Source organism: Scyliorhinus torazame, chromosome 24, assembly GCF_047496885.1.
Source record: "Scyliorhinus torazame isolate Kashiwa2021f chromosome 24, sScyTor2.1, whole genome shotgun sequence".
NCBI classification, from domain to species: Eukaryota; Metazoa; Chordata; class Chondrichthyes; order Carcharhiniformes; family Scyliorhinidae; genus Scyliorhinus; species Scyliorhinus torazame.
The window spans coordinates 5041181-5054531 of NC_092730.1; the positions used below are offsets into that span (position 1 = coordinate 5041181).

Genomic DNA, 13351 nt, shown 5'->3' on the forward strand with positions numbered 1-13351 from the left:
GCGATGAGGACTGTCAGAGGATACAGCAGGATTTAGATTGTTTGGAGACTTGGGCGGAGGGATGGCAGATGGAGTTTAATCCAGACAAATGTGAGGTAATGCATTTTGGAAGGTCTAATGCAGGTAGGGAATATACAGTGAATGGTAGAACCCCCAAGAGTATTGACAGTCAGAGAGATCTAGGTGTACAGGTCCACAGGTCACTGAAAGGGGCAACACAGGTGGAGAAGGTAGTCAAGAAGGCATACGGCATGCTTGCCTTCATTGGCCGGGGCATTGAGTATAAAAATTGGCAAGTCATGTTGCAGCTGTATAGAACCTTAGTTAGGCCGCACTTGGAGTATATTGTTCAATTCTGGTCGCCACACTACCAGAAGGATGTGGAGGCTTTAGAGAGGGTGCAGAAGAGATTTACCAGAATGTTGCCTGGTATGAAGGGCATTAGCTGTGAGGAGAGGTTGAATAAATTTGGTTTGTTCTCACTGGAACGAAGGAGGTTGAGGGGCGACCTGATGGAGTTCTACAAAATTATGAGGGGCATAGACAGAGTGGATAGTCAGAGGCTTTCCCCCAGGGTTGAGGGGTCAGTTACTAGGGGGCATAGGTTTAAGGTGCGAGAGGCAAGATTTAGAGTAGATGTACGAGGCAAGTTTTTTACGCAGAGGGTAGTGGGTGCCTGGAACTCGCTACCGGAGGAGGTGGTGGAAGCAGGGACGAGTGACGTTTCAGGGGCATCTTGACAAATACATGAATAGGATGGGAATAGAGGGATACAGACCCCGTAAGTGTAGAAGATTTGAGTTTAGACGGGCAGCATGGTCGGCACGGGCTTGGAGGGCCGAAGGGCCTGTTCCTGTGCTGTACTGTTCTTTGTTCTTTGTTCCCCGTGGGAGCGAGTCCCACATTCATCCCACTCACGGTGTGAGCAAGCCCCACATTCTCCCCACTCCAAATGCAAGCGAATCCCACATTCTCCCCACTCCCCGTGTGAGCGAGCCACACATTCTCCCCACTCCCCGTGGGAGCGAGTCCCACATTCTCCCCGCTCCCCGTGGGAGCAAATCCCACATTCTCCCCACTCCCCGTGGGAGCGAGCCACACATTCTCCCCACTCCCCGTGGGAGCGAATCCCACATTCTCCCCACTCCCCGTGGGAGCAAGTCCCACACTCTCCCCACTCCCCGTGGGAGCGAGTCCCACATTCTTCCCACTCACCGTGGGAGCGAGTCCCACATTCTCCCCACTCCCCGTGGGAGCGAGTCCCACATTCTCCCCACTCCCCGTGGGAGTGAGTCCCACATTCTCCCCACTCCCCGTGGGTGCGGTCCCACTTCCCGTGGGAGCGAGTCCCACATTCTCCCCACTCCCCGTGGGAGCGAGTCCCACATTCTCCCCACTCCCCGTGGGAGCGAGTCCCACATTCTCCCCACTCCCCATGGGAGCGAATCCCACATTCTCCCCACTCCCCGTGGGAGCGAGTCCCACATTCTCCCCACTCTCCGTGGGAGCAAGTCCCACATTCTCCCCACTCCCCGTGGGAGCGAGTCCCACATTCTCCCCCACTCCCCGTGGGAGCGAGTCCCACATTCTCCCCCACTCCCCGTGGGAGCGAGGCCCACATTCTCCCCATTCCCCGTGGGAGCGAGGCCCACATTCGCCCCACTCCCCGTGGGAGCGAGTCCCACATTCTCCCCACTCCCCGTGGGAGCGAGTCCCACATTCTCCCCACTCCCCGTGGGAGCGAGTCCCACATTCTCCCCACTCCCCGTGGGAGCGAGTCCCACATTCTCCCCATTCCCCGTGAGAGCGAGTCCCACATTCTCCCCACTCCCCGTGGGAGCGAGTCCCACATTCTCCCCACTCTCTGGGTAAAGAAATTTCTCGTGAATTCCCCATCGGATTTATTCGTGACTATTTTATATTGGTGACAGCCTGACATTAGTGTTGTATCACAGGGCGCAGTAACATAATGGACTAAGGGCCAGGACTAAACCCCACATCCACAGCTGTGGGAATGTAACCTTAAATCAGTCAATGAAACTGGTGACCACGAAACTCCCGGATGTTTATAAAACCCATCTCCTTCCCCGATGCCCTTTCAGGAAGAAAATCTGCCACCGTTCCCAGCCTGGCCTTGAAATCATAGAATTTACAGTGCAGAAGGAGGCCATTCAGCCCATCGAGTCTGCACCGGCCCTCGGAAAGACCACCCTATTCAAAAATATTAATTTTTAAGAAGTGGAAACGTCTTTGCTACAGCTGCCCCATCAAACCTTCTTCGCAATCTTAAAGACGTCAAATCAGGTCACCCCCCTCATCCTTCCTCTTCATAAAGAAAAAGCCAGCCTGTACAATCAATCCTGAGAGTTATAACCTCTCCGCTCTGCTATCGACACAGCTTAGTGACCACATCAGGCCAAGTCGCTGTGACACCCACTCTTTAACCTCCCGTGAGACAGAAGGAGGTTTGAGATTCAGTGATAAGTGCTAGCAGAAAGCAGGGCGATAAGAATCATTGAATTCCATTTGTACAATGTACATCAAAGCCCCCAGTGATCAGGCTGCTGGTTTGCATTGTTATTTAGCATCCAAATAGAGAGAGGGTTGACTCTGTGAACGCAGGAAATGAATTAAAATGGAAATTTGCTCACACAAATCCTTAAGAATCTTTCTCGCAGGTCTTTGTACAGTAAAGCAAGAGAGCACAATACCTGTACCTAGAGGTCAGTCGATTGATGTTCAGAGCGGTGTGTACCAGCTCCTGAAGATAGCTCCTCGCTTGTACCCTTTACTATATATTTGTAAGTGGTTCAAAGAGTCAATAAAGACTTACAGTTAACCTGCATATCAGGAACATTTCTTCAGATCTACCAAACTGTAACCAACACCCTACAACACGGTGACAGCTTGTGGAGAGAAAACAAAACCTGGCAGAGAAAAAGTAAAATGCTTAGAGGAGAAATCACCAGGAATAAGGTTCAAAGAAAGGCTTGGAAGCTGAAGGCAGAAATTAATAATTCCATCCTGCAGCGGAGGACTCCATTGAATCTCCTTCGGAAGTCCAGCTTCAAATCCCAGTCAGCTGTCGAAACAGGCGTGAGCTAAACGTTTTAAAGTTCCAGGCGACAACTAGTTCTGAGAAATCTAAATAATTCAGAGTCAGCAGTCTAGTTTGAAAAAGCCTGTTGCTTAAACACAGTCCCCGATTTGCAGCCGGAACATTTGGCGTCCGAATCGGAAAAAATAATAAATTTTTTAAATCCAGGAAAATCGTGACTCCTAATCTCAACTGAGGGCAAGCAAAGGCCAAGATTCAACAAATTTGTGATTTTAAAGTAAAATACTTGGAAACACGCTGAGCAAGAGTAGATCGGCAACCATTGCTGAAACCTTTTTTTTCGAGCTGAACACGATCGCCATTGCGGCGGAACCCACCAAAACCGGCAAGCACAGGAACCCCCTTTTGTCTCCGAGTGAAAACTCTTAAATCGGGATCTTAAAAAAATTTAGCCATGGACTGATCCAAGGCCCAGATCAAACGTCACAGTGGGCATAATTTCCGGATTGCATCGCGTCTAAGTAGAAACCCGTTTGGCAAATTCGCTGTTGAATAATTCTAATGCTGTGCTGTACATTGATGAGTCTTCAACCAGCTTTGATGAAATAGCCAACGTTGTTGACAAATATTTTAATCTTCCAGCTTTGGAGCATGCAGCATTTAAAAAGAGGGATAGAATCCCCCGCCCCCCCCCCCACCCCCACTCTCCAGTAGCTACAAAAGGGAGAAAGACGACTGCGAATGAAGGAAAGCTATCTGATGAAATCCAAAGTAAACAAGTCATGCAAAAGGAAAATGAGATCAGGTTGGAAAATATTTGTATCAAAATAATTTGGAAGATTTGAAGCACGAAATTAAAGCTAAGTGTATACCTTTTAAAACGCCTGATAAACTAAAGTTTCAAATGAACGAAACTGTTTGCGATCGGAACAAACACATTTCTGAGGACTCTCAAAACACAAGGAAATAACAGGCGGGATTCTGTGATCCTGGGGCTAAGTGTTGGCGCCGTCGGAAACACCGTCACGTTTCTCGACGGCGTCAACACGGCCTCAGGATCAGCAATTCTGGCCCCTACAGGGAGCCAGCACGGCACTGGAGCGACCCACGCCACTCCAGCTGCTGATCCTGGCGTGAACTGGGCGCCGTGGGGTCCGTGCGTGTGCAGTGGCACCGGCTCCAACGCGCAGCAGCTCCCTTCTCCGCGCCGGCCCCGACGCAACATGGCGCAGGCCTACAGGGGCCGGCGTGGAGGAAAGGAGGCCCCCAGCCAGAGAGGCCGGCCCGCCGATCGGTGGGCCCCGATCGTGGGCCAGGCCACATCAGAGGCCCCCCCGGGGTCGGACCCCCCCCCCCCCCCACAGGCCGTCCCCGGACCCTTCCACGCCGAAGTCCCGCCAGCTGAGAGCAGGTGTGAACGGCGACGGCAGGACATGTTTTTTTTGTACGATGGTTGCTCGGCCCATTCTGGGCCAAGAATCGGCGGGGGGGGGGGGGCCATCGAGTAGACCCCAACAGGCGCCGTGCCAACCACGCCGGCGCCAATGGCATGCGATTCTCCCCTCTGCGTAGAATCGCGTGCCAGCATCGGGGAGGCATGGCGCGAATCGCGCCAGTCGCGGGGATTCTCCGGTCAAGCCCAAGGGCTGAGAGAATCCCGTCCAACAACTCTGAATTTCATTGTCCGGAAAAATTATGACCTGCCAAGAAAGAGCTACTCAAAGTAGAGAATAAACTCCCACGTACGAAAGAGGATTTGAAACACATAAATGATGAGGCAGCAGAAACAAATTCCACAAAGATGCATCTTCAGTTAAAATTGGATGAACTTCAAGCAGCAGGGGTCTCCAGCAAGCATTGCGAAAACTGGAACAGGAAACAATTATTCCTGGTGCACTGAAACAGTTCCTCGAATGCAGAATAGACCGTCAAAACAAAACGACACGACGGCGCGGCATGGAAGAGCAAATCCAGATGTTGAAAGCAGGTGAGGAAAATTCTAGGAAATAGATCGAAGATGTTTGCCCAACCCCGCTAGACAAGAGCACAGCTGGACCAAGCCCACTAGAAATTAGCACAGCTGGACCAACCCCACTAGAAATTAGCACAGCTGGACCAAGCCCACTAGAAACCGGCACAGCTGGACCAACCCCACTAGAAACTAGCACAGCTGAACCAACCCCACTAGAAACCGGCACAGCTGGACCAACCCCACTAGAAACTAGCACAGCTGGACCAAGCTCACTAGAAATTAGCACAGCTGGACCAAGCCCACTAGAAATTAGCACAGCTGGACCAAGCCCACTAGAATCCGGCACAGCTGGACCAACCCCACTAGAAACCGGCACAGCTGGACCAAGCTCACTAGAAACCGGCACAGCTGGACCAAGCCCACTAGAAACCGGCACAGCTGGACCAACCCCACTAGAAACCGGCACAGCTGGACCAACCCCACTAAAAACTAGCACAGCTGGACCAAGCTCACTAGAAATTAGCACAGCTGGACCAACCCCACTAGAAACCGGCACAGCTGGACCAAGCCCACTAGAAATTAGCACAGCTGGACCAACCCCACTAGAAACTAGCACAGCTGGACCAACCCCACTAGAAACCGGCACAGCTGGACCAAGCTCACTAGAAACTAGCACAGCTTGACCAACCCCACTAGAAACCGGCACAACTGGACCAACCCCACTAGAAACCGGCACAGCTGGACCAAGCTCACTAGAAAGCGGCACAGCTGGACCAAGCTCACTAGAAACCGGCACAGCTGGACCAAGCTCACTAGAAATTAGCACAGCTGGACCAAGCTCACTAGAATCCGGCACAGCTGGACCAACCCCACTAGAAACCGGCACAGCTGGACCAAGCTCACTAGAAACCGGCACAGCTGGACCAAGCTCACTGGAAACCGGTACAGCTGGACCAAGCTCACTAGAAACCGGCACAGCTGGACCGAGCTCACTAGAAACCGGCACAGCTGGACCAAGCTCACTAGAAACCGGCACAGCTGGACCGAGCTCACTAGAAACCGACACAGCTGGACCAAGCTCACTAGAAAGCGGCACAGCTGGACCAAGCTCACTAGAAAGCGGCACAGCTGGACCGAGCTCACTAGAAACCGGCACAGCTGGACCGAGCTCACTAGAAAGCGGCACAGCTGGACCAAGCTCACTAGAAACCGGCACAGCTGGACCAAGCTCACTAGAAACCGGCACAGCTGGACCGAGCTCACTAGAAACCGGCACAGCTGGACCGAGCTCACTAGAAACCGACACAGCTGGACCAAGCTCACTAGAAAGCGGCACAGCTGGACCAAGCTCACTAGAAACCGGCACAGCTGGACCGAGCTCACTAGAAACCGGCACAGCTGGACCAAGCTCACTAGAAACCGGCACAGCTGGACCAAGCGGAGGTATTAGTAGAGGCGGGTACCATTTTGTCTTTTAAAGGGGAAAATGGGAATAGAGGGATATATGGGCCAAATGCGGGCAATTGGGACCAGCTTAGTGATAGAAACTGGGTGGCATGGAGAAGTCGGGCCGAAGGGCCTGTTTCCCTGCTGTAAACCTCGGTGACTCTGTGTGCAGGGTAGCTGGATTGGCCACGCTAAATTGCCCCTTAATTGGAAAAAAAAGTAATTGGGTACTCTAAATTTATTTTACAAAACGACGAACAGGTGAGGAGGCGGAACGTACAGGATTAGGAACAAATAGGGGGAACCAATCGCGACAGCTCTGCCAAATATCCAGGGCAGGCACAGTGGTCTGAATTGGCTCCTTCTGTGCGGTCGACCGGGATTAAATCATCGCTTTCACAGGATCAGGCAGCATACACAAGAGATGATATCACGGTTCTTGAAAGTTTGTTGCAGTGTCTGGGGCCATCGAATACAAATAATGTGCTGGTGAGTCAGCAGTGTGTGTGTGTGACACCCACTCCGTTTCTGTGGTCGTTGGGTGGGCCTTTGAACCGCTTACCAAGGAGGTGACGCACCCCCTCCCCCCCCCCCACAAGGTGCAACAAACAACAAGAGGCAGCAGCATGGAAGCTGAGCGAAAGTGAGAAGCGTGCATCTGGTAACTTGGGGTTAGGAGGAAGAGCACTGCTTGTGGACCTTCCCAGCAACCAGTCACCGAGCGGCGTCGCTAAACCTGCAAACTACATTTTCTGGTTGGGTGCCTATCGGACGAAGGTGGGAGCGCAGCGTGGAAGGAAGGGGTGAGCAAGGGTGACCTGGGGTGGGGTTTGGAGGGGGAGGGAGGAGGAGACAAAATAAAATCATGGTTTAATTTTTTTTAAGCTCTCGACCAGGCCTCATGTTTCGCTCATTTTCCTACCTGTACAGGTGTGAGCAAGGCACGGATCATAGACTCCCTACAGAAGGAGGCCATTCGGCCCGTCGAGTCTGCCCCGACCTACTGAAAGAGCACCCCACCCAGGGTCAATCACCCGTCCTATCTCCGTTACCCCACCCTAACCGTTGGACACCAAAGGGCAATTTCTGTTTATCACGGCCAGTCCACCCATCCTGCACACCTTTGGACTGTGGGAGGAAACCGGAGCACCCGGAGGAAACCCACGCAGACACAGGGAGGACGTGCAGACTCCGCACAGACAGTGACCCGAGGCCGGAATTGAACACGAGTCCCTGGTGCCGTGAGGTAGCCGTGCTAACCACTGTGCCACCGTGCTGTCCTCAGTTGGTTTGCTACATGCCATGGTACCGACGAGAGATGAGCAATACATACCAGCCTTACCAGGAGCACTAACACATCCCCCAGCATCAATTTGTTTTTTAAATATGAATTAGTTAAGATTATCTTGCTATCTTGGCACGGTAGCACAGTGGTTAGCACAGTTGCTTCACAGCTCCAGGGACCCAGGTTTGATTCCCCGCTTGGGTCACTGTCTGTGCGGAGTCTGCATGTTCTCCCCGTGTGTGCGTGGGTTTCCTCCGGGTGCTCCGGTTTCCTCCCACACTCCAAAGATGTGCAGGTTAGGTGGATTGGCCGTGATAAATTGCCCTTAGTGTCCACAAAAGGTTATGTGGGGTTACAGGGATAGGGTGGAGGTGTGGGGTGCTCTTTCCAAGGGCCGGTGCAGACTCGATGGGCCGAATGGCCTCCTACTGCACTGTAAATTCTATGATTCTATCTTCTCCTACAGTGCAGTTGCCCAATTCTTGCAGGCCACCTCAGATACACTGCCCCCCTCTTGTTTTTGAACAGTATAGAAAGGCCACCCACCCGTCATGCGCATGCTAGCTCTTTGACTTCGTACTCTCATCCAGTTGACCCGTTTTTCCTCGTCTCAGCTCCACACATTGCTGGAAGGAGTTTGTTAAGAGTGCACCTCCGCGGGCCTTCCTAAAAGAAGCCTCTTATCGGCAGCCCCCTCTACCCTCAATGCTCCAGTGAAAGCTTTGATCCATTCCTAGCCCAGACCACCCTCTTCTTTACATGACCCCGCCCCTTCACGTCCCCTTCACATCTCTGTGAGCTGCTCTTGCTACTGAAACGGTGCACCCCAAACTCACGGACTGTGCTGCTCTGTACTGACTGCCGAGGTATTAACCCACCTGGCTCACAATGTGAGGTGCCCTCATGCATCCATTCGTGCCCGTGTGAACATGCAGGGCCGACAGGCTCTGGAATTGTTCCTTGCAGTAGCCACAGCTGAAAGAATATGAGGAGTCCGGCTTCTCTTCCATCCCTCTCCTGGACATCAGAAACAGAGTGAGAATTAATGTCTTCCACCAACACAGGGCATATTAAAACACCACTCAGCCAATGAAACTCTCGAGAATCGTACCGATCCTCTGACAGTGCTGCACTCCCTCAGCACTGACCCTCTGACAGAGCGGCACTCCCTCAGTACTGACCCTCTGACAGTGCGGCACTCCCTCAGTACTGACCCTCTGACAGTGCGGCACTCCCTCAGTACTGACACTCTGACAGTGCGGCACTCCCTCAGTACTGACCCTCTGACAGTGCGGCACTCCCTCAGTACTGACACTCTGACAGTGCGGCACTCCCTCAGTACTGACCCTCTGACAGTGCGGCACTCCCTCAGTACTGACCCTCTGACAGTGCGGCACTCCCTCAGTACTGACCCTCTGACAGTGCGGCACTCCCTCAGTACTGACCCTCCGACAGTGTGGCATTCCATCAGTACTGACCCTCTGACGGTGCGGCACTCCCTCAGTACTGACCCTCTGACAGTGCAGCACTCCCTCAGCACTGACCCTCTGACAGTGCGGCACTCCCTCAGTACTGACCCTCTGACAGTGCGGCACTCCCTCAGTACTGACCCTCTGACAGTGCGGCACTCCCTCAGCACTGACCCTCTGACAGTGCGGTACTCCCTCAGTACTGACCCTCTGACAGTGCGGAACTCCCTCAGTACTGACCCTCTGACAGTGCAGCACTCCCTCAGCACTGGCGCTGGGAGTGCCGCACTCCCTCAGTACTGACCCTCTGACAGTGCGGCACTCCCTCAGTACTGACCCTCTGACAGTGCTGCACTCCCTCAGTACTGACCCTCTGACAGTGCAGCACTCCCTCAGTACTGACCCTCTGACAGTGCGGTACTCCCTCAGTACTGACCCTCTGACAGTGCGGCTCTCCCTCAGTACTGACCCTCTGACAGTGCGGCACTCTCTCAGTACTGACCCTCTGACAGTGCGGCGCTCCCTCAGTACTGACCCTCTGACAGTGCGGCACTCCCTCAGTACTGACCCTCTGACAGTGCGGCACTCCCTCAGTACTGACCCTCTGACAGTGCGGCACTCCCTCAGTACTGACCCTCTGACAGTGCAGCACTCCCTCAGTACTGACCCTCTGACAGTGCGGCACTCCCTCAGTACTGACCCTCTGACAGTGCGGCGCTCCCTCAGCACTGACCCTCTCACAGTGCGGCACTCCCTCAGTACTGACCCTCTGACAGTGCGGTACTCCCTCAGTACTGACCCTCTGACAGTGCGGCACTCCCTCAGTACTGACCCTCTGACAGTGCGGCACTCCCTCAGTACCGACCCTCTGACAGTGCGGCACTCCCTCAGTACTGACCCTCTGACATTCCGGCACTCCCGCAGTACTGACCCTCTGACAGTGCGGCACTCCCTCAGTACTGACCCTCTGACAGTGCGGCACTCCCTCAGTACTGACCCTCTGACAGTGCTGCACTCCTTCAGCACTGGCGCTGGGAGTGCCTGTCGTGTTTATGATTTCGCTCCTGTAGCCTAGCCTTGAATTCACGACCTTCTGACTCAGGTGTGTTACCCTCGGACCCAAGACTGACACATAAATAATCTTTCAGCGAGTACTAGAATTCTGTACAAATGATCACAATCAGTTGTGATGGGTCAGCAAGTTGGCCCACTAAAGTAGCTGAACAATTCCAACGCAGGGGAGTGGAGTTATTTGGATAGATCCTTCAAAGGTGGGAGAGGTAGAAGGTTCTAAATATCCTTCCTTCTGTGCAGCATAATCCTAAATCCCATCGCCCCCCTGGTTGTACCAGACTCCCCAGTGAATAGCTTTCTGATTGTCTTGTTAAATTACACACTTCTGTATTTCTAGCACCAAAAGGATCTCCAGGGTAGGTAATAATAATAATCGCTGATTGTCACAAGTAGGCTTCAATGAAGTTACTGTGAAAAGCCCCTAGTCGCCACATTCCGGCGCCTGTTCGGGGAGGCCGGTACGGGAATTGAACCGTGCTGCTGGCCTGCCTTGGTCTGCTTTCAAAGCCAGCGATTTAGCCCTGTGCTAAACCAGCCCCCCCTTACAATGTCTCCCTTACCAAAATTGCCCCTTAAGGTGAGGTCACAGGGCGGGGGATAGCGCCTGGGTGGGGTGCTCTTTCAAAGGGTCGGTGCAGACTCGATGGGCCAAATGGCCTCCTTCTGCACTGTCGGGATTCTCCGAGAAAGGGACAGCTGGGCTTGTGGATTGGAAACATCAGGGCTGACTCCAGAATGTCCTGTCGATTAGCAATACGACAGGACACAAGCTCGAAACATTTCGAAATACATGCCGACGGCACCTCCCACTCTCATAACAGAAATAAATCGCATGCCACGTTGTGTTCTGCTCGGCTGAGGTTTATCAGGAACCAATCCCAAATTGCTTTGCCTCTGTCCATTTTTAACAGCCTCCCTCGGCACATCCCACACCTCATCCACCCGCCAACGCCAAGCAAGGTGGGTCAGTTGTGCTGATGTCTGTGTTTAATGGGCCAGGGGAGGAGATGTGCAGTGCCACGTGTTACCTTTGGTCCGGCATTCTCGCGCAGGCCTGAGGAGTTTGGTGAACCTGAAAAAAAATAAGAGCGATTCGTTGTCGTTTTCTCTCAGTTTGGCGATCGACGAATACATTCCGTTCATTCTCGCAACAGTTCCACCTGTCAGACACGCTGGTCAGACTGGCAATTCAGCCCTGCCTGTACTGGAGGTTCACGCTGGTCAGACTGGCAATTCAGCCCTGCCTGTAGTGCAGGTTCTGCACACTCTCTCTTGCCCGTGCTGTGTCAACTGATATCAGCTGAAACTGGAACCTGTCCGAGACTCTGCTGCCCTATATCCTAACTCGCTGCGAGTCCACTCATTACCCATGTGCCAGTTCAAGTCCTCCCTTTCTCTGTAACCTCCTGCAGCCCCGGACCAACTCTGCATTCTTCCAACTCTCACCTCTTGTGCATCTCCCTTTCTCAGCCCCACCACTGGTTTTGGCTGCTTGGACCCTAATCTGTGGGGGATTCCTCCTCTTATAATATAATAATCTTTATTGTCACAAGTAGGCTGACATTAACGCTGCGATGAAGTTACTGTGAAAAGCCCCTAGTCGCCACATTCCGGCGCCTGTTCGGGTACACAGAGGGAGAATTCAGAATGTCCAATTCGCCCAATAGCACGTCTTTCGGGACTTGTGGGAGGAAACCGGAGCACCCGGAGGAAACCCACGCAGACACGGGGAGAATGTGCAGACTCCGCACAGACAGTGACCCGAGCCGGGAATCGAACCTGGGACCCTGGCGCTGTGAAACCACAGTGCTAACCACTGTGCTACCGTGCCGCTCACCTTAAACATCTCTGCTTCTCTCCCCCCCTAAAGATGCTCTTTAAAACATACCTTTTTGACCAAATGTGTGGTAATATCTGTTAACAGGTCGGTATCAAATTTTACCTGTTCACATTCCTGTGGAATGTTTTAGTGCATTAAAGGAGCTATATAAATGCAGGTTTTTGTATTTATGGGAATTACATTTGGCTGACCCAGGAAGGAGAACAGGCGAGGGACATGGGGCGGCACGGCAGCACAGTGGTTAGCACTGTGGCTTCACAGCTCCAGGATCCACGGTTCGATTCCCGGCTCGGGTCAGTGTCTCTGCGGAGTCTGCACGCTCACCCCCGTGTCTGCGCGGGTTTCCTCCGGGTGCTCCGGTTTCCTCCCACAAGTCCCGAAAGACGTGCTTGTTAGGTGAATTGGACATTCTGAATTCTCCCTCTGTGTACCCGAACAGGTGCCGGAATGTGGCGACTAGGGGCTTTTCACAGTAACTTCATTGCAGTGTTAATGTCAGCCTACTTGTGACAGTAATAAAGATTATACAGGGAAATGAGGGACGAGGGGGAGATCATGGTGGATGAGCTGAAGGGGAAATGGGAAGAAGAGCTGGGGGAAGAGATTGAGGAGGGGCTGTGGGCTGATGCCCTACGTAGGATAAACTTGTCGTCCTCGTGCGCCAGGCTAAGCCTGATACAATTCAAGGTTTTGCACAGGGCGCATATGACCGGAGCAAGGCTCAGTAAATTTTTCGGGGTAGAGGATAGGTGTGGGAGATGCTCGAGAAGCCCAGCAAACCACACCCACATGTTTTGGTCATGCCCGGCACTGCAGGGGTTCTGGGTGGGGGTGGCAAAGGTGCTTTCGAAGGTGGTGGGTGTCCGGGTCGAGCCAGGCTGGGGGTTGGCTATATTCGGGGTTGCAGAAGAACCGGGAGTGCAGGAGGCGAAAGAGGCTGATGTCTTGGCCTTTGCGTCCCTAGTAGCCCGGCGAAGGATATTGCTTATGTGGAAGGAAGCCAAACCCCCGGGCGTGGAGACCTGGATAAACGACATGGCAGGGTTGAGAAAACTAGAACGGATAAAGTTCGCACTAAGGGGTTCGGCTCAAGGGTTCACCAGGCGGTGGCAACCGTTCATTGACTACCTCGCAGAACGATAAAGGAAATGGGAAAGTAGCAGCAGCAACCCAGGGGGGGGGGGGGGGGGGGGGTGGAGGGCTCGGG

At 53.2% G+C, this 13351-nt stretch overlaps 2 protein-coding genes across 2 annotated transcripts in view; both read right to left on the minus strand.

Annotated features, from left to right (window-relative positions):
- LOC140400183 (REST corepressor 2-like) overlaps positions 1-13351 on the minus strand; it is a 1146610-nt gene that overhangs the window by 503008 nt on the left and 630251 nt on the right. The window lies entirely within an intron of this gene.
- LOC140399833 (transcriptional-regulating factor 1-like) overlaps positions 1-13351 on the minus strand; it is a 322907-nt gene that overhangs the window by 37755 nt on the left and 271801 nt on the right. Inside the window, exons 5-6 of the mRNA XM_072489286.1 lie at positions 11333-11376; positions 8640-8778 (exon numbers count right to left, since the gene is read on the minus strand). Of these exons, the coding sequence (XP_072345387.1) occupies positions 8640-8778; positions 11333-11376 (183 nt within the window). The remainder of the gene's footprint in view (positions 1-8639; positions 8779-11332; positions 11377-13351) is intronic.